Source organism: Peromyscus leucopus, chromosome 5, assembly GCF_004664715.2.
Source record: "Peromyscus leucopus breed LL Stock chromosome 5, UCI_PerLeu_2.1, whole genome shotgun sequence".
NCBI lineage: Eukaryota > Metazoa > Chordata > Mammalia > Rodentia > Cricetidae > Peromyscus > Peromyscus leucopus.
This window is the reverse complement of record NC_051067.1, coordinates 127585130-127611239: the sequence shown is the minus strand read 5'-3', so window position 1 is coordinate 127611239 and position 26110 is coordinate 127585130. Positions and strand designations below refer to the sequence as shown.

The window sequence follows — 26110 nt, the reverse complement described above, 5'->3', positions numbered from 1 at the left end:
ATTTCTTGATCAGTAAATGACTTCTTGCAGTTTATATGCCACCAGCTATTTCTCTTAGTTTATAAGGTACCTTGAAACTTGCTTACAGATGTTGCTTCTCCTGCTAGCCTGACCTTTCTACACTCATTTAGTGCAGCCTTTGCATGTCAGATACATGGAGGCTCACAGGCAATCTTTAGTAAGCAATGCTTGCTTGTTGCCTAGAAAACAAATTGTTTAGCAGTTTGAAAGTTTCGCCAGGCGTGGTAGTGCACAGTTATAATCCCAGCACTAGGGAGGTGGAGGCGGGGAGCTTAGGAGTTCAGGGCCAGCCAAGGAACATAGGTTAAAAACCACAATGCTGGGCAGCTGCCGCTGTAATGGGAAAGTGCAGATGTACTTAAGGGCGGGCAGGCCACAAAGCAGATCAGAGTAAAGAATAATTCCCAAACATCCAGCAGTGCCTTAAAATTGAAAGTTCGCTACATTTTGACGTTTCTGTTCTCTTTAAAAGAAGGAGGGAGGTGAGCATTCATGAGAGAGAAACATCTGGATTGTAGCCCACCAGCCCTGCAGTGGATTAAGGAAACCTTTTAGAAGTTAATGTGACCCCGTGTTGGAGGCATTCTAGGAACTCCGCAGACACAATTGCAAACTCCTATTAGGAAAGCTATACCCATTTGGGTCCCCATAGTCTCCTAAACTGAGACCATGGGAATGACATCCAAACCTCAGGACTCTCCACACCGCATGCATGAGTCGGTGAAGGAGCAACTGGCAAGCTTGGACCTTGAGGACTTCACCTCCTGAAGTTGCTGAATACAGACAGAAAATAACTAAATAAAATGCTAACAGAAATAATGACTAAGTTGCCAACATGAACAGGAAACAAGAGACTGTCTGATGCAGCCAGGTTGGTTTTAAAATAAATGGCAGTTTTAGGGATAGAAGACATTGTCACTGAGCAATGACTTTAATAATGGGCTAAGCAGCAAGACAGGCGGCTGCGGGGAACAGCACAGCTGGAAGGAAGGGGGCGGAAGACGGTGGCGGGGGGCACTGAGGGCCTGGAGGAGTGGGCACACCTGGAATCCAAGGGAAATGGATAAGCAGCGGTTTTAAAAGAATTGCAGCCAAGAATTTTCCAAAGCTAATGAATCACATAAGTCCACAGTTGCATTTTAAAATATTGTTTTGTTTTGTTTTTGTTTTTTGAGACAGGGTTTCTCTGTGTGGTCCTGGTTGTCCTGGAATTCACTCTATACCAGGCTGGCCTCGAACTCATAGAGATCTGCCTGCTTCTGCCTCCTGAGTGCTGGGAGTAAAGGTGTACATCACTACCACCCAGCACATTTTTTTAAATTGAATTTTATTATTTTATGTGTATGGGTGTTTGGGCTGTGTCTTAGTTAGGCTATTATTGCTATTGTGAAACACCATGACCAAAAACAACTTGGAGAGGAAAGGTTTATTTGACTAATACTTCCACATCACTATTCATCATCGAAAGAAGTCAGGACAGGAACTCAAGCAGGACAGGAACCTGGAGGGAGGAGCTGATGCAGGGGCCATCAGTGTTACTTACTCATTTGCTCCCCTAGCTTGCTTAGCCTGCTTTCTTATAGAACCCAGGACCACCAGCCCAGGGGTGGCCTCACCCAAAATTGTCTGGGCCCTCCCTACAGTCCAGTCTTTAGTAGGTGTTTTCTCAATTGGGGCTTCCTCCTCTCAGATGACTTTAGCATGTGTCAAAGTTGACATAAAAATATCCAGCACAAAGGGGAAAATAGGAAAATGGGCTGAAATCAGTTCAGATCTCTGATAACTGCAATAAATGTCAATGGACTGAGAATCAGTTAAAAGTCATAGTTGGACAAGATTTGACCACTTGTTGGAAGGGGCACTACACACTGTGTATCTGGAAAAGTTTCTAGGACAAATGCTAGCAAGAGGGCCTTGGATCCCACCTGTGATACTTCACCTGCATGAGGTAGTAGCAAATGGTATACATGACTTGCATAAGAGATTGCTTCTTTTTTGTTTGTTTGTTTGTTTTGTTTTGTTTTGTTTTATTTTTCGAGACAGGGTTTCTCTGTAGCTTTGGAGCCTGTCCTGGACTAGCTCTGTAGACCAGGCTGGCCTCAAACTCACAGAGATCCACCTGCCTCTGCCTCCCGAGTGCTGGGATTACAGGCGTGTGCCACCACCGCCCGGCTGAGATTGCTTCTTTTAATTGTGTGTGATAAGATGTGAAACTCTGGAGAACTGCTTGGTTCTATGTGTGTCTTGGTTGAGTTCCAGTGGGGGGACTGTGCAAGGGTCTGCTGTAGAGTCCTTATGTCATTCATGGTGTTTTCTTGCAGGGATGTGCTACATCAGAATTTCGAGGGCTACAAGCCTGAAGTACAGGAGCTGATATGTGTAGCTGACCGCCTGGGCTCACTTATGCAGTATGAAACGCCTGGTTTCCTGCCCAACAAGAGGATACACAGAGGTATTCTCTGGAAATGGAGCAGGGTCTTTAGGCTGTGTTGCCTTTCTTTAGAAGTTGGTATTGATTGTACTTACTCAGCTTTCCGTGTGGCCAGAACACAAGTGTGTAGACTAGTTCACAGTGCGCTCTAGAGAAAGCTGCCTCCTCCAGCTGGGCTCTGCTCTCTTGCTGCCGTGTAGCCGTGGAGCATGGCACTCAAGCTCTCACTGGCAGTTGGGCACCCGATCCAGGGCAGCTGTCTTCTTCCTGCGGGAGTGAGGAGGAACTCGGGGCCCTCCTTGTTTCTGTAGGAAGCAGGGCTGGGTCTGAGGAGGACGTCAGAGGCTCCGTCTCGCTGTTTCATTGGTGCTTCTGGTTCTTTATGTGGTCGCCAAGACTTGAGAGAAAAGAGGAGAACTGACCCCTCGGAAAGGGTTCTGGTGAGCTCTGTCTTGGTCTTCCTCTCTCTTAGCCATGGGCTTGGCGGCACTGGAAGTCATGCAGGCTGTCCATCGGACCTGGACGAACTCAAAGGTCCGCATGAACGGGAAGACGAGGTTGATGCAGTGGAGGGACATGTTCGACATTGCCGTCAAGTGGAGAAGGTAACTGGGCCAGGGAGACAGTGGAGAGTGCCCCTAGCAGGCGTGTCTTTCCTCACCAAGAGGTTTGAATCCACACTTTGCTCACAAAATTGGACCCTGTAAGTTAGGGTACTGAGTTCTTTTCTCCTAAAGTGTGCCAGACATCACTGTTACCTTTAATCTCCAGAACACACTCAGCTCTTGCTCATGAAATGGGAGTGAGGGTTGCCAAGTTTCCAAGCCCCTGCGTGAGCACAGTGTTTCAGATGAGGTCTTTGGAGTGTCCTTCCTTACCTGTGGCCTGCCCCCTAAGGTGCAGGCTGCCTCTGGATTTCTAGAACTCATATAGCTGCCCAATGTATTAGTTCCTTTTCTTATGGCTAGGACAGAACACCCGAGGGAAAGCAATGTAAGAGGGAAGGGTTAGTTTAAGCTCGGGGCTTCCATCATGGCAGGAAGGTGTGCAGCAGGAATATGAGGCAGGTGCTCACCATCATCCCGTCAGGAAGCAGAGAAGTGCTCAGTCACTTTCTCCTTACTGAGTATGGGCCCCTAGCCCATGGAACGGTACCAATTACATGTGGGTGGGTCTTCCCCAACAGTTACTCTTCTGTGGAATCACCATTGTGGGTGTGTTTCCTAGGATGATTCTAACGCCCATCAAGTTGACAGTTTAGACCAACCATTACAGCTCATCAGCCTTTGCTGGCTTCGACCTGGTGTGGCCAGACTGTGCATTGGAATGTGCTGGTCTGTGTGCTCTTTTCAGAAGTTGGAGCCAGTAAGAGCTCCTTCCTCACTTTTGCAGAGACCCATCCTTGGTTTATCCTGGAAGCGGTGGGTAAGGTCTCAGCCCTCACGAGCTCTGTTTCACAGGATCGCTGATCCAGACCAGCCTGTACTGTGGCTGGATCAGATGCCAGCTCGAAGTCTCAGCAGAGGTTTCAACAACCATATCAACTTAATCAGGTGGGAACCTTTTGTGCCTTGTCCTTGTTGCATAGGAGGGCAGCAGCATGAGATGCACCTTGGTGGCCTTGATAGGGACCATGCTCATAGTAGTTCTGCATCCCAAGTTCCATAAGTCCCTTCCCACTGACTGCTCCGGCTGCATACAAGCAGTGTATGCCATGCACCTCCACATGTAGAACATTACTGAAGGGAGGACTCACGAATTATGGACTAGGAATTATGGACATAAGAAGTCATGAAAGAACATAGGAAGTGATCAGATGGAGAAAGCAGTATTTGCCATAGTATCCTCCTGGGTCTGCTCTGTCTGGGGAACCCCAGCTCCACCCTGAGCACTAAGGGCCAGTCACCGAGGTTGCTCCCTGGTGAGAGTCGGGCAGACTGAGAGCCTCTGTGTTGTCCTGAGCCCTGCAGTTAGGAACCTGGGTGATGCTTGCCTTTCCTTCCTTTGTGGGCTACCTACCCTGAAAACAGGCATGAACACATACTGAAGAGACCCACCTCGGGGATGCTCATGGTGTTTGCCTGCCATTTAGTAAGCATGACTTCAGATAAATTGGCAGATGTGGCACTAGGTCATATCTAAAATACTTCCAGCTCCAGAAACCTGGATCCAGAAAGTGTTACTCTGTCTAGCATTTGACATTTAAATTTAGGTTTTAGTGTAAATGTCCTTTTTATACTTATCTTTTTAATTTCTGGAAATCATGCTTCTTTTCCCTGTGTAATTGGTTCCTTTCTGTTTCTCACGGAATGATTTGTGATGCTTTTAGCTAGATTTGGTCATGGGTTGTAACTGAGGCCACCTTGTGTTCTCACTCATGGTGCTTGAGTCAGAGGCCCCGTGTCAGGATTTGATGGTGGAGTGCAGGAAAGGGCCACCTGGTGTAGCCAGTGGCCAGGCCTGAACTGTCCCAAGAGAGAGAATGGGCTTGTGCACCCACCCCCTGGTGAACTCAGCCTGGCCAGGAAGCTGTGATCCATCCATTGTTGCTGCCAACCACTGTGCATTCCAGAGAGTCTCAGGGATTGAGACTGGAAAGATAGATAGCCAAAATGGTGAGCCATTCATGGGTGGTGAGCATTTGGGGATAGTGAGCAGAGAAACAGCAAGAACAGATGTGTACATGTGGAGGGTCGTGGTGGCAACAGATGAATGAACAGACTGAGGGGCAGCAGACTGGGAACAAAGGAAAGGGTTTGAGATCTGAGAACACAGATGCAGACCCATGAGACCCCTGCCGGGTGGGAAGGGAGCTGCAGAGGCTTTGAGACGTGGCAGGGAGCTCTGCAGTCGCTCAGAGGTGCCTGGTAGAGTAGCTTCAGAGGAATTCATTCAGCCTCCAGCGTAGGCTGTGGTTGGCCCCTGTCAGCCCGAGAGTAGCAGGAGAGAAAGTGGGACCTGGAGACTGAAGGACCCTATTGGGGAGAGGAATCCTACTTGAGTCATGGCCTTGACGGGAGGATGCAGTGGGAATCGGGGTGGTGTTTCTGGAGCAGTAAGACTCAGACTCAGCTGTTCCTAGACATGAACACCTTCGAGAGAGTTTAAAGGAAGAAAAAAACAGAGAATAGGAATGTGAGGAATGTAATGTTATATAGAGGGAAAGAAGACTGCTAAACAGCAAGGGGAGGCATCATCAGATATGTAGATGTGCCGTACAGAGAGCGGAGAATGGCATCTTCACCTAAGGTAGTTGCCATCGGGTCTGAACTCCATTTAAGCTGATCCTGGACCCTTTTGTCCAGGACAGGCTCCAAGAGCCCAGGCTTCCTGCTGGGGTGGCACTTGCTTCTCCCACAGTGACAGAGCAAGCAGCTTTCTTACACTCTGCCACACTAGTCTCAGCTCTTTGTTTTCAGAATTAACTGATACTTACGTTCCTTTGTAAAATGATGGTTAATTTTTACCATTTCTTACCTTACAGGGGTCAGGTGATTAATATGAGATATCTGGAATATTTTGAGAAAATACTCCATTTTATTAAAGATAGAATTCTTGTTTATCATGGGTAAGCCTTCAATCTTCCCCTTTGCTGTGAAGGATTGATTCCATGCATTTCATGTGTGGTATAAAACTGAGCCACCGGCAGACAGAACAATCTAGATCAGAAGTTTCACGCCTTTTAGTCACTTGCCTGTATCATGACTTCACAGAGTCTCAGGCCTTGGTGGTGCTTTTAGCCTGACACTCAGCACTGTGATATTCCCAATTGCCTACCACGCTCTCATCTGTTGGGGAGCTGAGTTTTGAATGGTGGAATCCCCAGCTGAGTGGAACGACGCGGAACCCCAGCAGGGCGCTTTGGTCTGAGCCGCCCATACTCCCACTGCAGACTCGGAACAGGACAGTCGAGGTCTTACTAAGAAACTGGGCCTGTACCTGGGGCCAATGTGAAGGCTGCCGGCCATGCCGAGTTTCCTCTGCTCACCTCCGTTCTCATCTGCATTTCCACACCCGCACCTGTATGTGAGGGTGTATGTGAAAGACTGCCGGCCATGCCGAGTTTCCTCTGCTCACCTCCGTTCGCATCTGCAACTCCACACCCGTTAGCTAGGATTGACTTTGCTTGTTGCCCAGTTTGGATACTGTTTATCGTCAGTGTCTGGCAGTGGATGTCAAGATCTCTGGGTGCTCAGGTCCCTTCCATTAAATGGTATGACATTTATACAAAACCCACACACATGCTCCCATATGCTTCAGATCATCTAGACTCCTTATAATACCAACACTTGGCCAGTGCTGTGTTGCTTAGGGGGTTGCCGAGCAGGAGGAAGGTCTGAACAGTTACTCCGGACACAATTTTCTCACATGTATTGCTGGTCTGGGTAGATGATGCTGTTCTGTCAGTAAGGAGCCCTCGGCTGTGCAGGCCTACAGCATTGAGCTGCTTGTCGTTAGGAACAGTTGTTTAAAATGTAAATGAGATCCACATGTCATGTTTTTGCATTAATCTCCATTGCCTCCTCCCTTCTGCTTTCCCCCTCTCTTCAAGAGCAAATAATCCAAAGGGCTTGTTGGAAGTCAGAGAAGCCCTGGAAAAGGTACATAAAGTGGAGGACCTTCTTCCAATCATGAAGGTAAGTTTATCATCAGAATCGCAGTTGGGGATGGAGCAGTGACTTAGTGTTAAGGGCACTGGTTTCTTTTCCCGAGGGACCTGGGTTCAGTTTCCAGCACTCATATGGTGACTCAGAACTGTCTCTAAGTCCAGTTCCAGGGGATCTGACTCCCTCTTCTGACCTCTGCAGCTACCAGGCGTTCAGGGTACACAGACATACATGCAGACAAAACACACTTACACATAAAATAAGCAAACTAAAAGAAAATATCTCAGGAGGAATTGTATGAGAGAAAACCAGCAACTTAGAGAGAAAAAAGAGCATATGTTTTACTGTTGTGCTGTTTTAAAATTTATAAAGGATGCCATCTGAAATCCCTACATAAACACATTGTAAGCGATAACCAAAACCAAGCGCAATGCTGAACCAGACTCAGCCGGAACTGATTTTCAAGGGAGCAGTTGACTCAGGAAACAGAAGGGACTTGAACATAGATGCACTCAAACTGAACTTGTGGTCACAATCAAGTGCTCCTCGGTTGCCCTTCCACATGTGGGAACCCAGGACAGCTGTAGTTAGACTGATTCCTGAAAGAAGAGAGAAGTTGAGGAACCCATTTCCCCAGCTTCCTTGGAGAACGTTCACTGGACTGTAGGACAGGTGGCCAGCAGCTGTAGAAGAGGAGGAGGTGCCTCAGGCAGGGGTGGAGGGTCCATGGTGCATGGCCATGCACCCGCAGTGAGAGCTTGCGCACAGCGGGGGCTGCCCAGAGGGCCCTGAGTAGAGTTGTCTGGATTGCAGAGCTGAGACTGAGCTGTGGCCTTGAAAGTGGGCCGTTCCTGTGGGCACCTCCAGCTTCATTTGGTCCCAGAGGTGACTCATTGTGAGTTACAGTAGAAGGCCCATCCTTGTTCCCTAGCACTGTGCAAGCCGCAACAGCATGAGTTTTGATGTCTGCCCTAGTTTGAAATGCACTCTGAAAGAACAGAAATGAGACGCGTTCTTGACATAGGAAGTCAGAACCAAGAAAAGATGTCAGTCCAACTGAAAGTTCTCTCTCTCTCTCTCTCTCTCTCTCACACACACACACACACACACACACACACACACACACACACACGGGGGGGGGGGGCCGCTAAGGAGGAAATCCTTAGCTGTGACAAGTCTCAGTGTGTCATGGGTGATGACAGATTGGTTGAAGGAAGGATCTCAGATGGCCTTTGAAGTCCACCTGTGTGTGTGGCACTAACCTTCAGTATCATGGCAGTTCCTCCCATGACTGAGGCTGGCAGGACACTCCATAGAGAAGAACCTGGAATCTCAGTGGGTCAGCTCCTTGGTTGCTTTCCTGTGGAGGTTAGGCACTAAAATCTAGTAAGATACCAGGTGGAAGACAAAATCTGCTTATACAAATATGGAAAGGAAAGCCACGGGTACTGAGACAAGTCCCACAACACCTAGCCAGAGGGTGGCAGCATCTCCCATGTTGTGCTGTCTGCAGGAGCCTGTCCTTTGGATGGGAGCATCTTCAGCTTCAGACTGGCTTCAGCCAGATTATGGATGTGTTGGTCTACATGTGTGTTTAAAGTGTACAGGAAATATAGCTTGCCACTTCTCTGAACAGCCTGGAGTGCCACTGGAAGACTTAGAGATCGTGCTCCAGCAAATGGCTTATAGCTGGGGGCTGGCCTCACCCCTCTACTCTGCCACTTCCTAGCCCACTGGCTTGGCCAGACTTGTTTCCTTTCTTGTGAGTGTGCATTCTTACCTGGTCTTGTTTGTGGTGAGGCTCCAGCTGGCATATATAGTAAGTACCTGGACTTGTCTTCTGAGATCCAGTCCCTGAAAGAAAGGCGCCTCTTGCCTCAGTTCAGCTGGCAGCCCTGGTAGCCTGCTCTGTCCAGCTGCTCCCTGCTCTGGGCTCCAGCCAGCACTCCTGTGGCCAGCTGTTGGAGAAGCCCTCCCGCCAGAGCCCAGAGAAGGCCTTTGTCATTGCCTGTCTTACTCCAGGTCCACCCATCCTAGAAAAACATGGACAGCATCAAGTAGCCAAAGTAAGAAGGCACTCTTCTAAAGTCAAGGCAGAACCTGCTTACTGCCATTTTGGAATGTCACAAATTTTAACTTAACGCCGGCATCTGAAGCTGTGTTCCTAGGAGACACCCTAGCCAGCTCTGAGGAACTCCTAACAACCCGTGGTCCACAAGGTTGGAGTGTATACAGATTAAACTCCCCAGCTGGAGAAGGAATACTGAGCACCTCTTGGGCCTGCAGCTCTAGGGGAGCTCTTGCAGGAACACAAAGTGCTTTTTCAGGATCCAGGATTCTGGCATTGCTGCTCTGTTTGCTCAGATTGCGGCCTGCTGAGTTGGGAGGAGAAACAACCCCAGAGCAGCTGCCACAGTGAGCCAGATCTTGGCTGGTAGGGGTACCCTGCAGCTCCCTGCTGGGGTCTTTGCTACTCTGTAGGCTTGTGGGAAGTGAGACTGGGACTCCTGGGGTTTGTGCTGCACCTGAAGAGAGGAGAGGTGTCCTTAGTCACTGTCTGCCAAGAGAGGGAGCATGGTCTTTGAATTTGAATGCCTTAGGACCAAGTCAGGGTCCAAGTCAGGGTCCAGGACAGATTAGAACTAGATATGTCCAGCCTGCAGCCTGTGGGCCGCATGCAGCCCAGGGTTGCTGTCAGTGTGGCCCAACATGTTTGTAGATGACAGTGCCAGGTTGCAGTGTCAGAACCGCAACTAATATAGACTTTTGTTTTCCCTCGAAAGCAGTTTAATACCAAAACGAAGGACGGGTTCACTGTGAACACCAAAGTTCCCAGCCTCAAAGATCAAGGGAAGGAATATGACGGCTTCACCATCACTATCACGGGAGACAAGTATGTGTGCTCAAGTGTGATGTGGGGCTGGTGGTGGCCAATGGCGTGTTGTGAAATGAACTGTGTCCGAGCCCTGTGCATACTCACAGTATACCTCTGGAGCTGCATCTCTCCCGGCCAAGTGCACAGCCCATTGTGTTCCTGCAACAGCCCTGCCTGGGTGCTCAAAGGCTGTGGAGAGCTTGTCTAGCAGCAGGAAAACATGGATCTGTGCAGGTCCAGGGCCACCATGCCAGGATTGCTGATGTGTGTATTGCAAGGGTGGTGTTGTCTTGGTGGAAAGTTTGGAGGCACAGATAACCAAATGAAGGAAGTAGAAGTGAAGCTTTGAAGAGCTGAGGTTGGACTTGTCACTTGTGCCCTCCTCCTCTGCCTTTATTCTCACATCCTCATGGTTTTTCACAGCCACTGATTTAGAAGCATTTTAAAAAGTATTTTTTCTTTGACAGTTTTATACGTGTATATAATGACTTTTAGTCCTTTTCACTCCGTATTACCTGTTCATCCCCCGACTATTCCCACTGAAAGCCTCCTTCCCAACCAGGCCCCTTCCTACTTCGTGTTGTGTGTGTGCATGCATGTGTCCCACTGCATTTAATTAAGATAGACAGACATTCAGGCCTCTTCTCCCATGAAATTTTCAGCTTTTCCCCAAGTCTCCCAAATTATAAATCCTCTTTATTTTGAACTGTTACTCAGCTATGATATGTCTCCAAGCCAGGTCACACCTCCTCCTCCCTCCTGCTAAAGGATCGAAGAACTAGAAGGTTCTGCTGATGACGTCATGATAAATACATGCTGCATGAGTTTATCCTCACAGAGCCACAGTGGTGCTACATGCAAAAGCTTAAACACGATACATGATATGTGTGTGAGCCTCCCACAGCCCCTGCTCCTGATTACTGACAGGGTGGCTGGAAAAGTGGTGGTAGAGCCTGGAGCACACCTGTTTCAGTTGCTCAGCACTCTGGGCAGACACTGCGAGCACACACATATCACACACACATATCACACACTACTTCTCCAGTGTTCTGTTTGGACTGCTGAATCCATGCCTTTGACAGTGCTGCTTATGTTTCAGGGTTGGCAATATCCTGTTTTCTGTGGAAACTCAAACCACAGAAGAGAGGACACAGCTGTATCACGCCGAAATAGACGCCCTTTATAAAGACTTGACGGCAAAGGGAAAAGTACTGATCCTCTCCTCAGAATTCGGGGTAGGTTTGCCTTGTCTCAGTTTCTATTCCAGGGTGGGGGCTAGAGAGGGAGAGAAAGAGAGTATCTGTGTGTGTGTGTGTGTGTGTGTGTGTGTGTGTGTGTGTGTGTGTGTGTGTTGCTGAGGAGGCTGGAACCCAGAACTACACACGTACTAGGCAAGTGCTCCACTGCTGAGCCACACCCCAGACCTGCAGTTTCTTTGGTAAATGTTCCACATAGACCCTTCCCTGGTCTTACTGAGGCTGTATATCCTATGCCTGAAATTAAATGTAATTGTCTCAACCTCTTTTCTATATCCCTATGACACAAAAAAGTCTCTAGGGTTTAAGAAGCACAGTAATGGGGAATGACACACAGTTCGTATTGTTAGCTCTGTGCTGTGTTAGTACAAGTGTAGGGTCAGAAGAGGTTTGCCCAGATCGGCCACAGTGAAAGTGGTCTGTGTCTCACCCTTCTCCCATAGTCTTCCCTGTATTATGGTTGCTGCTTATTGTGAGACCGTTGTCTTGACTGCCACATTGAAGGGATTTAGGAGGCACCTAGGAGGCACCTCTGTCTCTGTCTCTACAGTGTTTCTAGAGAGGTTAATCAAGGAAGGAAGACCCAGCTTGATGTGGGCTTCACCATCCCATGGACTGGGGTCCTGGACTGAATAGAAAGGAGGAAAAAGAAAGTGACCTTGGCACAGCATGTGCTCTGTCTGCTTCCTGACAGCAGCTATGGTGTGACCAGTCCCATAATCACGTTTCCAGCAGGTTCTCATTTAAACTAGCTGGTGCATGCTGACTGGCTCCTGGTGGTGGAAGAACACAGAGGCTGGGCATTCTTTGGTCTGTGACTTCTCTCCCCGTGTCCGCTGAGACAAGAAGTGGCTCCTTGCAGGAGGAAGACATTCCTCTCACACAGTGGAGGCCAGTGGTTCCCAGAAGCCACCACTGCACTTCCTTGACACGTAGTCAGCTATTCCATGCGTTTGGGCACCTCGGCCTGCACAGTACTAAGCACTGCAGCCTCTAAGTCTCAGTCCTGAGGGAGGGGACAGCTTGTGAGACTCTTCTGGGGAAGGGACGCACATTCTAGAAAACATATTAAGTATTGTCTCGCAACGTGCATTTTGAAATTGCAAGTCACCATAAAGGAGACTGGTCTTGTGTGTTCAAAGGTGGTAGCCTAGGAAACAGCTGGGGAAATGCTGCTGGAGTGACTAGTGTAGACACTAGAACGTAACACATGAACAAGTGGCCTTCGGGAGAGGAGGGGAGCCATCCTTTCTCACACAGTGATGGATGTCCCTCACTTAATACAGCACTAGTTTGTGATGTGGGCTTTGAGTTCATGAACCTCTCTCTGTCCTTTTTCCTAGGAGGCCGATGCTGTCTGCAACTTAATCTTATCCTTAGTTTATTACTTTTATAATTTAATGCCATTGTCTCGAGGATCTAGGTAAGTGATATCCTATACTATGATGGTTTCAGGTTGAAAACTGTTGCTCCGGCTCTAAAGCACACCACAAATCATAGGAAGCTCCCGTTGTTTCCTCTAAAATCCACCCTCACCCTCAATAGTGGTATGTGCCTTTAATGCTAGCCCTGGAGAGACAGAGGTGGGTGGATCTCTGTGAGTTTGAGGCCAGCCTGGTCTATATAACGAGGCCCTGTCTCAAGAAAAAAAGAAAGAAAGAAAAATCATATCCTTGACCAGCCATCAAGAGAATTTAATGTAAGTCCAAGAAGAGAGTTGGCTGTGTGCTTGTCTCACCAAAGTAGGGAAGGAAGCTGGGAGAAAACTAACGGAAATACGTTTTCCCTCAGATGTTCCTTCTGACAGCGTCCCTCAAGGTCCATATGCTTTTTAAGTAGAAAAGTAGAAAATAAAAACAACAAAGTTCCTCTGTTAACTAAACACTTAAGGTTTTAGTCCAAAGAATTCCTGCGTAGGATTTTGTTTCCTGGCGGAAGCCCGTGGGGAGGTCAGTGCGGTGCCTGTAGACCGGGCCTGACTGACTTGTTCTCTCTGGACAGTGTCATTGCCTACTCGGTCATTGTGGGAGCGCTGATGGCCAGTGGTAAAGAAGTGGCTGGGAAGATCCCCAAAGGGAAGGTATGTCGGGCTGGCAGGGGGTGCATGCGTGGCTGCACCGTGTCCTGGGCTTCCGGTTATGGAACCTGTGTGGGTTAGACCTCACACAGCGCCTGCCTTCACTTCATCCCATCTTGGTTCTCTTCTCTCGCAGTTAGTTGACTTTGAAGCCATGACAGCCCCTGGCTCAGAGGCCTTCAGCAAAATAGCAAAAAGCTGGATGAACTTGAAAAGGTAACTGTGGTTGTGCTTGGTGCGGCCTTGCTGGGGAAGGGAGGAGGGGCAGAAGCCTGTGTGTGCTCGGTTTTTTATAGGTCAGAGCTTATTGTCATTCAGGACGCTGTTCTAAAGTGAGGGATTCTGCTGCAGGGAAGAGTGAGTGATGATGGGCTGGGGACGTAGCCCAGTGGATAAAGCACGCCTTGAGGATCCAAGCTCAGGTCCCCAGGACCCAAATAAAATAAATGCTGGGTAGTTGTGGTAGCTCACTTGGAAATTCAGAGCTCAGAGTGCAGAGATGGGATCCCCAGAACAAGGAAGTTAGCTAGGCTAACCTGTATCTGTGAGCTCTGGGTTCAGTAAGGGTATGTGAAACAAAGTTTACTGTTTTTTTTTTTTTTTATTTTAAGATTTATTTATTTATTTATTATGTATACAGTGTTCTGCCTTCATGTGTCCCTACATGCCAGAAAAGAGCACCAGACCTCATTACAAGTGGTTATAAGCCACCATGTGTTGCTGGGAGTTGAACTCAGGACCTTTGGAAGAGCAGTCAGTGCTCTTAACTGCTGAGCCATCTCTCTAGCCCTGGTATCTCTTTTTTGTAGTCAGGTTCTCCTTTTTCTCCATCCATTATCCCAAACTCAGGCCCAGGTCCTGGAGTGGGTTAAAACCATTCATTTCCCATGACCCACATGTAGCACAGGCCTGGTGGCTTGTACTGTCATGGCATTCCAGTTACCAGAAGGTGGCACTTTGTTGCAGCCTAGGCAGGGGCTGCGGGTGACCAGCTCCAGCAGGGGTCCTCTCTCTCCGTCTTGTCACTGTGTGCCAGAGTCCAGCAAGTTGCCTTACAGCTCTCGTCTCCAGACATGCTGGGGAGTGTGTACAGGCTTGAGCTCACAATGCTCTAAGGATGAGTAAGACACTGACTTATTTCATGTCTCTTCATGGCTACGTGACAACAGCCATCCTGTCACCTACTGGGCCATTTGAGCTGTCTAAAGCTGAGAAACAGTGTCTGTCACCCACAGAGCTCAGCGTGGCCCCTCTATAGTCTTGTTTTGAGCTTACTCGTTTACACATGGTTTGGTGACGTGCTCACGAGGTGGAAGGTCCTGCTTCCTTTTCTTAGGTAACTTTGGCAAATCTTTCCACAGACCACACAGCCACGTATTGTACAGCCATGGTTCATGGCAAACCTGGTGTGTAATGTTTCTCAGGGCACATGGGAGTTCTGAGCTAAGGATTTTATCTACTGCTGCAGATGGAGGAGGCAGGGCTTAGAGAAGGGACAGCGTCAGGAAGGGGTAAGACCAGGTTTGAGGTTAGCATCCTCAGAGTCCAGCTCCAGCATGCATGGCGGCCACAGGCAGGGTGTGTGATGTCTGGTCCTGTACACATTTAAGAGGCATTTCTTTTCCCAAAGTCCCAGCTGAGCTTCCAAGCAGCTCAGGATGTGAGGTCACTGCTTTGCAAGTGTCTGCCAGACCTTCTGCCTTTCTGGTATTGTCCTTCATGAGAGACTCAGGGGTCTAGAAAGTTCCTTATGTGAATGCATGTACCCAGGCTCTGGCCCTTCCTCTAAGGCAGAGGTAATAGTCACAGTTTCCCTCTGCTTCTCTTCCAGTATCTCCCCTTCCTACAAGACCCTGCCATCAGTATCAGAGACATTCCCGACTCTGAGGTCCATGATCGAGGTGCTCAACACGGACTCCACTCCGCAGTGTCTCAAGAAACTCTAGCTCCACCAGAGGATTTGTACACACGAAGGGCCAGGCCTCTTGCTTCTTAAGTTATTTTTTAAAACATGGAATTATTATGGAATTAGGTCCTTTATTACTTTTGATACCAATTTTTGATAGAAATTGAATACTTGAAATCATTTTCTTTACTTTTTCTGAACCATAACAGAAATCATGAAAACGGGTTTTGGAGGAGAAAGCTACTTGACCAGGAAGGAAAGTGTGTGTATTAGTGGCACCTGTTGGTTTCCATGTGTTAAGGCATACTGCTCCTTCCTTACAACAAAAAATGTTTACTTCAAAAACCAAAAATTAATAATTATTAAGATGAACAAAGCCAGCAACAAGCAGGCCTTGTCTTCACTCGACAGAGGTGTAGATGTTCCTCAGACTTCCTTCCTGTGCACCTTTGTGGGGTGCCTTGCTACTGCCATGCCCCCCCATGTGGGCCCTCTGTCCTCCCAAACCATGGGAGGGCCCGGCACCTGTGGTTCCATGGCTTGTGCAGACGACACAGACAGTATTTGCCAATGTCCCGACACTGAATCACTGAACCATGTTCCTCTTTCTTTTGTTGGAAAAAATAAGCCGAGGTGATTTCTGTAAGTCACCGAGTTTGGGCACTGGATTATGTTGTTTTTATGTGTGAGCTAGTTTTGCTTTTAGGTATAAGAACATTTAGAAAGTGTCTTGTTTTCTCAGACAAGATGAACGCTGCAGTGAGAAGGTCCATTAAACGGTTGCAGTTTGAAACCATGGTCGGTTTTTGTAGTCTTGATGTTGCCATTGTGGCGTTTATAACCTTCTATCTTATTGATGTATGGGTTTAGGTGCTAGGGCTGGAACCCAGACCTTTCTCATTCTAGGAGAACACTGAGCTACTCAGCTGCAGCCCTAGTTTCTGCCTTGAGCTTCTTGTAAGGGCAGGGCAGTATCAACATTTGTAGCCTGAACTGTGGTGACTCGGTGATCCCTGAGTGAGTGGATCACTGTGGGCCTCTGCAGGAGGCAGCCTTTTGTCCACCCCCATCATCTACAGCACCAGTCCAGGAACTGAATGGTGCTTCAAACCAGTCCCAGAGATGCGGCTTTCCCGAGGTGATCTAAGGGAGTTACAGTGATGAGTCACCAGACCCCTTCTGTAGCCAGAGTCTACACACAGGGTCTGTCTTGGAAGAAGCCTGAGGCTGCACTGGGATGGGACAAGTGGCCCACACTTTTTTTCTAGGTAACGCCCACACCCTGAGGTCTCTGCCTCCCCATAGCTGGCTGATAAGCTACAGGATGGTGCTGGGGAATTCCTACCAGTGACTCTCTGGGGACCCGGGACTCAAACTTGGTACTGCCTCAACTCTCAGTGCCTAGCACAGTCTGGAGCCATATCTCTGTGCTCCTTTGGTTACATTGCCCTCTTGGCTTCATCCCCTCTGACAAATGGTCCAAAACCAGAAGTGGGGCCTAGAGGAACCACTGAACCCAGTGGGAAGAAGCTGGGCCTGAATCAGCTTGTGTGGTGATGCTGGGATAGGATGCTGGACAAAGGGTGCCTAGAGCCGCACAGGGTCCAACCTGTGTCCTCTGAGACAGACCGAGTGCACTCTGAGGAATGTGTGGTACCCTGTGCTGTCCGAGTTAACTCATCCTTCCCCAGAGTCCTGATGAACTTGAAGCACCAGCGGGCTGCCTGCAGATGGATTCTGACAGTGGTGGGGAGGGTGGGATAGGAACCACAGATGGAAACAGAAAACGTGGGGCTTTTAAACTTCCCTTTTGCTTAAAGTCAAACTCCTTCGGTTTCATCAGAGACTTTGCCTGCCATTATCACCAAACCATCGTGATTGGAAATTGAGATGTGTGGTGGAGGGCTGCTCCTCCGACTCCATGGTCCAGCTTGTCTCCACATGGTAGGAAGGGTCCTCATGCTACTTGCTCTGGAACTCTAGTCCCCATCCCTGAGGTCCACACACGTTACTTCACTCTTTATGCCCCTACCAACCCCACTGACTGAATTTAGAGTCACCATGGAAACATGCCTCTGGGTAGTCTGTGAGGATGTTGCCAGAAAGGTTTATCCAGTGTAGGAAGATACAGCCTGAATTTGGGCAGCAGCATCCCTCAGGCTGGGGTTCTGGACTGAATAAAAAGGAGAAAGTGTGCTGAGCACTCTATTTCCTGATTGTGGATGCAGTGTGACCAGCCACTCCATACCTTCCCACCATGATGACTGTACCCTCAAACTGTGAGTCAAAACAAATCCTTAAGTTCCCTTTGTCATATACTTTGTCCCCCAACATGTTCATCTTGGGGACACATACACACTTAGATTCTAGCAGCGCAGACTAGAATGTGGTTCTTTATAACTCAGCCCATTGACTCCAGATTACTACATTTTAGTTTCTGTGTTACTAGCCCAGTTTCTGCCCATGCAGGTGATGTGATTTGATGTTACAAGTCCTGAGAAGCAGCAGGTCTGTGTCTACAATGGCCAGAAGCTCCCTGAATAGGTGGGCCAAATCCCCCAGTCCAAGACATCACAGGCAGTTCTGTTTAGTGGCCAAGAAGGTATCATCCTAGGGTACCCTGAGGACTCTTGTTCCAGGAAGACCATTGGGAATACATTTTTGTGTGGTTCTCTCATCAACTTGAGAAGTCCCTTTAGAAACCAGCCACACTTCTGACACAGTAGTTGCCCTGTTCAGAACTTTTATTTCTCCAACTTGAATCTGTTTCTTAGGACTTCATATTAAGGAACTAGGGAGATGACTTAATGGGTAACACACTTGCTGCGCAATCATGAGGATCTGATTGCAAGTTTTCATAACACACGTAAGAGGCAATATGGCTGTAATGGCCTCAAAACCAGTCTTTGGGGGTGCAGAGGCCAGGATTGCTGGTGTTTGTTGGTTGCCAGCCACCAGGAAGCTGACCGCTCCAGGTTTGGTGTGAGATGATGCCTCAAGGGAGACCTGACACCCTCCTCTGGTTTATGCATGCACTCACGAGTGCACATAGACTACACACATGCTTAAAAAAATAAGACAGGAGAATACAGGATACCGGTAATCGCTGTAGGCAAGAGGATCAGGAGTTCAAGCTCATCCTCAGCTTTGTAGTGAGTTTAAGGCCTCTCTGGAATACTTGAGACCCTGCCAGAAAGAATGAAAAGGAAGGAGTCCAAGCCAGTTGTGGTAGCTTATACCTATTATCCTAACCAGCAGGTTTGGGACAATAAGAGCTATATAGTTCTAGGTCAGTCTGGGCTACACTATGAAACCCTGTTTTAAAAAATCATATATATGCCGGGCGGTGGTGGCGCACGCCTTTAATCCCAGCACTCGGGAGGCAGAGGCAGGTGGATCTCTGAGTTCGAGGCCAGCCTGAGCTACCAAGTGAGTTCCAGGAAAGGCACAAAGCTACACAGAGAAACCCTGTCTCAAAAAACCAAGAAAAAAAAAATCATATATATATATATATATGTGTGTGTGTGTGTGTGTGTGTGTGTGTATAACATACACACGCACACACATACATATGCATACACACATTTTTGTATTCAACTCTAAACACTGCCTCCAGAAAAAAATGAGCAAATGCAATCAGTGCAGTAAGATGCTCAACGTTCCTCTCCAAGGGAGCTATGTGGTATGGGCCAGTAAGACTTCCGGGCAAGCAATACCCCTTCCCAAGCATCCCCCTGAGCAGTTCTAACTGGAGCCACTTGGGTCCTTCACTCGGACTTGTTAGTCCTGGGGCCTAGGGAAGGTACCTCCTGGTTCTCTGAGCCAAAGAGGCTGCCCAGATGTCTGACAACTGCCTGAGAGGCCCGCAAGCTGCCCAGGAACTTCCACTCTGAATATCACTGAGGAAGGTGGCTTGCGCCCAGTGGACCTGTCAGATTTGATCACTTAATTTTGTGTTGTTGTCAGGCCAGAGAGCCCAGCTGTTAGGCCAAAAGCTGGTTGGAACTCAAGCAGCAGATGACAGAAACATTAAAGTGGACTGTGGACTCTTGAGTCCGAAGATACTCAGACATAGTGTCTGTGGCGTCTAGGGAAGGTGTGACTAGGAACCTTGGGCAGATCTTCTCTGCCACCTCCTTTCCAGAGAGAAGCCATTCCAATAAGGAAGGGCCCAGCATTTGATTCTAAAAATGTATTTGCATGAGAGCAGCAGGGCCATGTGCTTGCTGCCTCCTTGCAAGCTGGCTTAGATACCTACAGCCTGTAGAACAGCCCTACTTCACATTAGGAAAATTACCCAGGCCTCAGACTCTTCAAAGGAAAATGCTCTGTGTCCTTGGTCTGTTCCCCCACCCCCGCAAGCTCTGGTGGCAAAATACATCCACCTAGAAAATGCAGGTTTAGCTCAGTGAACACGATAAGTGGGCACCTCATCTTCCTTAGGTCAGCAAGATAGAAGAGAATATTCCATGCCCCACGAGGGAGGCCCTGCCTCTTTCCATGGATCTTTCCAGTGGTGAAGGATGCATGGCAGATTGCCTTGGTCCAGTGTGGGAGCCCGTTCTCAGGTTCCTCGTGGCTTTACCCAGCAGGTCCGAAGAGAGGATGATCAGGACCACGGGCCTGAGTGCAGGTGTCTGAGATGGTCTGCACTTGGCTGTGCTGGGGGAGGAGGTCTTTTGCTCCACCCCTTGGCGTCTCTATAAAAACCCTGGGCCAGAGACAGTCGGGGCCCGTTGGACTAGGTTCCAGGCCCTCTCGAGGCTATCCTTTATTTTCTATCTGTTTATCTCCACAAGATTCTCCGCTATAAATCCTTCTATCTAATATTTCCTGCTGATCGCACTCAAGAAAACTTGGGGAAGCTGTGGGGGTGGTGGGTAAACGCCCCACAGTCCAGGGCAGCGAGAATGGTCTGATTAGGTCACGGAGAAGACACCCTGAGAGCTTCAGAAAGAGTAAGAGGTGGGTTCTCTGCCTCTTCACTGCTGAGGTAAGGGCTAGACGTGAGAGGTGAGGTACCCTGTCTCATTCCTAGCAGCCCAGCTCCCGGGGTGATACAACTCAGATGCAGTGCAGACCCTGGCATTAAGTGTCACTGAAAAGCAGTAGCACCAGTTGTGTCCTTCATAGTCGGCGTCCTCCAGGTGAGTCATGGAGAGCACCCAGGAAATGGAAGCAAACTGTTCTAAGGTACCTTATTTGTCCTGGACTGCTGGAGGCTTGGGGCCATGCTTCTCAGTGTGGTCCTAGGCAATTGGACCAGCGACAGCATGGAACTTATTGATGGTGTTGGACTCTTACTAAAGACCGGCCTGCTTAGAAATCTGGGCCCAGATCTCACTTTGACAGTGAAATTCTGTCATTTGCGAGCATGAGAAGCTCTCAGATGTAAAGATGTTGTGTCTGCTGCCACATGTTAACCGCTGTCTGCACCTTCTAGTTCATGGACAGTAGGTAAGTGAAAGAAAGTTCTTTGATAGCTAAGGTTCCTATTAAGATGTAGATGCCAGAATTCAGGAATTTGAGGCAGAATGATCATAAATTCCAGGCCATCCTGGCTACAGAGCAAGAAGACCAAGTCAAAAAAGGAATTTAAGCTGGGCATGGAGGTGTACCCCAAAATCCTAGCAGTCAAGAAGCTGAGAAAGGATTATGAGTCAGGCCATCCTAGGCTACATAATGAGATCCTCATCTTCAACGCTCAAACAAAAAGGGGAAATGAAGCATGTGATATAAAAATCTCAGTGGTGAAAACTGCAACTAATGTGAACAGAACACCACTGTGCCCGTCTGTGCTGGGCCTGGTCATCCTGAGCACAGCTGCCTTGCCTGGCTGTACCTGGCCCTGAAGAGCAGAGCACATTGGCTGGGGGTGTGCATCTGTCCCACTCAGCTCATGTTATTGCACTGCTGTAGAGGTCCCCTTACCCTGTGAATCAACTAGCTGTGTGTTTGGTTGTTTCTCTGGCACGTGTTTGTGTGTTATGTCAGTTACTTTTCTCGGTACTGCGACCAAGTATATGACAAAGCAGCTTAAGGCCCGTATATGAGGTATAACCCATCATGGCTGGGGAAGCAGAGGAGCTGGAGGGGGAGGCTGCTTGTTCACATCTTGATGGGTCAGGAGTCAGAAGAAAGTTGAAGCAGGTCAGTCTGTAAAACAGGAAAGCTAACTTCTGTGACCCATCTTCTGCTATGACCCACCTCCTAAAGGTCCACAGCCTCCCAAACAGCATCACCAGATGGATAAGCCTGTGCACATACAGACCACAACACGGTTTTCTTGTTGTTGTTGTTTTTTCTCCCAACCTGGAAGAATAAAGCAGACACTGTTGGGCTCAGACGGCAGTACAGCCAAGCATGGCCCTTTAAATTCCTGAGTTCTTGGTGGGAAAAGCAGCCTCAGATCCACGGTCTTCCTCTTTCTCCTTTTCAGCCTTTGCTTACCGTGTAGCCTAAGCAGTCTTGAACTTTCAGTCCTCCGGCCTCAGCCTCCTGAGTAGCTGGGGTTAAAGGCTTATGCCATTACAGATGGCTTCAGATTTATAATACTGTAGAAACTTGTCTGGCAATAAATTATATTTGCTCCAAAAATACTTAATGAAACTTGTTTTGTTTGTTTGTTTTGGAAACCACTTATTTTTGTAACTGCTTTCTAAAAAAGAAAAAAAAGGATTTGCTCATTTTTATTTTATGTGTATGAGTGTTTGCCTGTATGTATGTAAGTACACCACATGAGGTTGTAAGAGGGTGTCAGATCCCTAGAGTTAAAGACAGTTGTGAACTGCCATATAGGTGCTGGGAACCAAACTCAGATCTTCTGCAAGAGCAGCCCATGTTCTCAGCCAGGGAGCTATCTCTCTAGACCCACAACTGCTTTGAAAAGAGCATGAGGCCAACTCTCTGAAACCAAAGACCCTTCCTGTGTAGTTTCAAGGTAAGCACATGATGTTAATTAAAATACAAGGAGCGAGACCAGCCTGGTCTACAAAGTGAGTTCCAGGATCTCAAAAAAACAAAACAAAGCCGGGCAGTGGTGGTGCATGCCTTTAGTCCTAGCACTAAGAAGGTAGAGCCAGGCAGATCTCTGTGACTTTGAGGCCAGCATGGTCTACAGAGTGAGATATAGTATAGGCACCAAAATTACACAGAGAAACCCTGTCTCAGAAAAGAACAAAAACAAAAAAACCAACAAACAGAAAACAAAATAAAAAACAAAAACAAAAAACAAAGGATGCTTTGTAGATGTAACCAACCGTCTTATTAAATAAGAAACACAGAAACAATGTAAAAGAGAAAGTCGAGAGGTCAGAGCTCAGAGCTAAAATCTCACCCTTCCTCTTGCTGTCCCAGCTTCGCAAAAAGAGACCTACTTCCTGTCGGTTAGTTTTTTTAAAGTATGTTGTTCTGCCTTCTCATTGGTTGTAAACCCAAACACATGACTGCCTCGTCACTGTCTGAATGTACAGCCCCCTAGGTTTTAAAGGTATATGTCTCCAATGCTGACTGTATCCCTGAACACACAGAGATCTTATGGGATTAAAGGCGTGTGCCACCACCGCCACACTCTTGCTATGGCTCTAATAGCTCTGACCCCAAGACAACTTTATTTATTAACATACAATCAAAATAATATTTCAGTACAATTAGATTACCACCACATTTCCCCTTTTCTATTTTAATAAAAAGAAAAAAAGCAAAAGGTTATAACTAACAAAAGAAAAACTATATACAAAAGTACAATAACTATATACAATATATACAAGTAATAAATACCTAAACAGGTATTTGACAAATCAGAGAAAATAATTCCATTTTCTATCCTATTTTGGTAAATCCAAGATGTATCTAATGCATTTTCTATCCTAATTAATTTTCAACTATAACTAACTAATCTTCAACCATAACTAACTAATCTTCAACTCCCTCAGAGACCCAAGAAGGGAATAATATTAGCTAACAAAAATAAAAACAGTGCATGCAAGCAACTTCCAAAAAATTTTGTGAGTTGACAGAAACAGCCAGCTGCCTGGGCAGTCACCTGAGGTTTCTCCGCAGTGTTGGGGCATCATCTTCAGCCTATAGGCTTAGTGTATCTGACAGACTCATTTGTGAAGTAGGATGTACACAAGGTCAACAGTTCAACCTCACATTGGGTGAGAGCAGTCCACGTACCAGAAACACCTGAATTCCACTAGTGTCCTGTCATGATTCAGGATTTTAAATTCTGGAAATTGTTGACAGTTTTTTAATTCAGCTGTCCATTCTTCTTGGCTGTGTATATATGGCTTCATCTCAGCATCCCCTTCTTCTCCACATCCCTCTATTAAATGCCAGTCTACTTTCGAGAGGCATGAGCTTTCAGCTGCTGTTCCATTGTACAACAGAATCCATTGGCCCTCTGCCTGTTAAGCTGCTTTGAAGAAAAGGGCACCGTACCTTTTCCGGATGCGAAGGCCATTTCAGGGATGGGGCCGTATTGTCCTGGCCTCAGAAGATGCCTTTTGATAAAGCCATAACCACACTTGTTTTGGCAAGAATCAGTAGTCCCTTGTTTCGTGTTCTGTCTGTCCATTTTGTCCTGTTGATTCGAGGATACTTTGTTGTCCAGTGGCTAACTTTTGCCACAAGGAAAGTTGACTCCTTATGCAGTTTCTTCAATGCCCATATTTTCTCTGAAGTAGATTAGTACTGCCAGGAGCTGACATGTCTCAAAAAAGAAAAATTTTCTAAGTTATTAAAACATTTTAAATGCCATATTCTGTAGATCTCTGAAGGGTTTGAAGATGACCTGTCTAAAACATCTCTGCTTAATTTTTTAAAACATATCTAATCTGACTACAAGTTCTATGATAATGTCTAACTACTAGCTTTCATTTCTTTATATCCTAATAGTTGATAATAATAACATTCAAGGATCAGAAATTTGCATTACATTGTTAAATGGATGGAATAAATACAATTAGAAATATACATATAGCATTTTCTAACAATATCAGTTTCAAATTTGTATACAATATAAAACAATCCAATCCAATGTAAAGTATTTAAAATTAGTAATTGTCTTTTTCTTTTCTTTCTTTCTTTTTTTTTTTTTTTTAAAACAAGAACCTTAAATCCAATCTCCTTTGCTTAGCCTTTTTCCTAACCCTTGACAATAACTTGTAACCAACCCCCCTAAATACTGAAAATTATCCCAGACCCAAAACCCATTAAAAAGACCAAAAAACCACCCGCCCCACACCACCTCTTTGGGAATGTGGGCGTCGTATTCTTAAAATTGCTTCCTGCTGGGTATGGGTGAAGTTTTCTTTATCCTGAAAGAAAGATTTTAGGTTAATTGTCAAATTCTAGGAGAGGTAACTATATCCTTCATTATCCAGTCTGTGTATAATGCCAAAGTTCAGGGTTTATCTCAAGTCCTTATTCAAGTAGTCTTTGAGACTGGATCATCTCAGCTAGTCATCTCAAATTTGCTCTGAGCACCTTGTAGTTCAAAGCTGATCTGTGGATGATGTTTGTCAGCTTAATGATATTATTATTGTCCACGTGGAATTTTTGTTGTTGTGGGGCCCCATCTTCTTTCTGTAGACTTCAGTTGATGTTAGGCCTGGCCGTGATTTCCTGCAGAAAACTGATAAGAGACTCGAACACAAAAACATATATATGCAGCTAGCCTTTTTTCTAGAATTAGTTAGTACTCTATGTGACCATTCATATCTTAACAAGGTTTAAAATGTATATATATATATTAATCTTATAAATTTTGATATAAAATTTATACTTTGAGAAAAGTTTAAAGAATCAGAATAGAATCAAAGAGTTGAGATTAGTAATAGAATAGTCCCTTAATTAATTTTGCTTTTGTCCTGTACCATAGCAGAAGATGGCTCTTATTCTGGCATGATACAGGGAGTTTGCATTTACCTTTTAACAACATGCTTGATTTTAAAGAAGGAGAGAGCCATTCTCCAACTCCAAAGTCAGCTCTAAATTTTAATTGAACTGGGACTATTAGAAAACCAATAGTGTTAAATCTTTAGAGAAAAGCAGAAACAAACATTTAGGAAGACATAAAATTTTTTAGATAATATATACCCATACACCGTTTCATTCTGTTTCTTGGGATAGATGATTTGTCCCTTTTCTTCAGTTGTCTCATTTGTCCAGTGTTCTTCAGATTCCTTAACCTTCATTTTCCTAAAAGACAAAAACAAAAACCTTTCCCCAAGACTAATTTTGGGGATGTTCCTTTTTGGCAAGTTATTATCTGATTAAATGAAAAGGCATGTTTTATTGATACAAGTTAGTTTAAATTGGATGTTCATGCTGGTTGATGAACTATCACCTCCTCAATTAAGAGGTCTCTCTTGTTCAAATCGAACCTTTATCAATTTTGATGGTACCCACAGCTTATCTTCTCCTGTAGAAACAAAAGCAAAACCACGTCCCCAATGTAATACATACCCTGGTTTCCATTCTGAGGTCAGCACATCCTTAAAGTATATAGGCTGATTTAATTCTGTAGTTTTTTCTATTATCCAATGTCTCTCTGCAGCTGTTGTTCCTTTCTCATTGGCATTCAGAAAATTCAAAGTTAGAAGAGCATTATGCAGTCTATTTCTGGGGGTTTTTGTTACCCATTTCTGTTTATTTAGCATATCCTTTAGAGTTCTGTTTGATCTTTCTATAACTGCTTGACCTGTAGGATTATGTGGTATGCCTGTAATATGCTTTATATTGTAATAAGCAAAAAACTGTTTCATTTTAACAGAGACATATGATGGAGCATTGTCAGTTTTGATTTGTGCAGGTATACCCATGATGGCCATAACTTCTAGCAAATGAGTGATTGCAGAATCAGCCTTTTCAGAACTCAAAGCAGTTGCCCATTGAAATCCTGAAAAAGTATCAATGGTGTGGTGTACATATTT

At 46.4% G+C, this 26110-nt stretch overlaps 1 protein-coding gene across 11 annotated transcripts in view; it reads left to right on the top strand.

Moving 5' to 3' along the window:
• Window positions 1-15969, top strand: part of Ttc13 (tetratricopeptide repeat domain 13) — a 61738-nt gene extending 45769 nt beyond the window's left edge. For 6 of the 11 annotated variants that reach the window (XM_028889770.2, XM_037206355.1, XM_037206354.1 and 3 more), the window contains 11 exons: window positions 2343-2473; window positions 2925-3057; window positions 3913-4005; window positions 5937-6020; window positions 7005-7089; window positions 9843-9952; window positions 11034-11169; window positions 12534-12613; window positions 13192-13270; window positions 13404-13483; window positions 15099-15969. In XM_028889770.2, coding sequence (XP_028745603.1) covers window positions 2343-2473; window positions 2925-3057; window positions 3913-4005; window positions 5937-6020; window positions 7005-7089; window positions 9843-9952; window positions 11034-11169; window positions 12534-12613; window positions 13192-13270; window positions 13404-13483; window positions 15099-15213 — 1126 coding nt within the window. In that variant the 3' untranslated portion in view covers window positions 15214-15969. The remainder of the gene's footprint in view (window positions 1-2342; window positions 2474-2924; window positions 3058-3912; window positions 4006-5936; window positions 6021-7004; window positions 7090-9842; window positions 9953-11033; window positions 11170-12533; window positions 12614-13191; window positions 13271-13403; window positions 13484-15098) is intronic. The other 5 variants (XM_028889775.2, XM_037206353.1, XM_028889771.2 and 2 more) reach the window with 2 other exon arrangements.
• Window positions 15970-26110: the final 10141 nt, after the last annotated feature.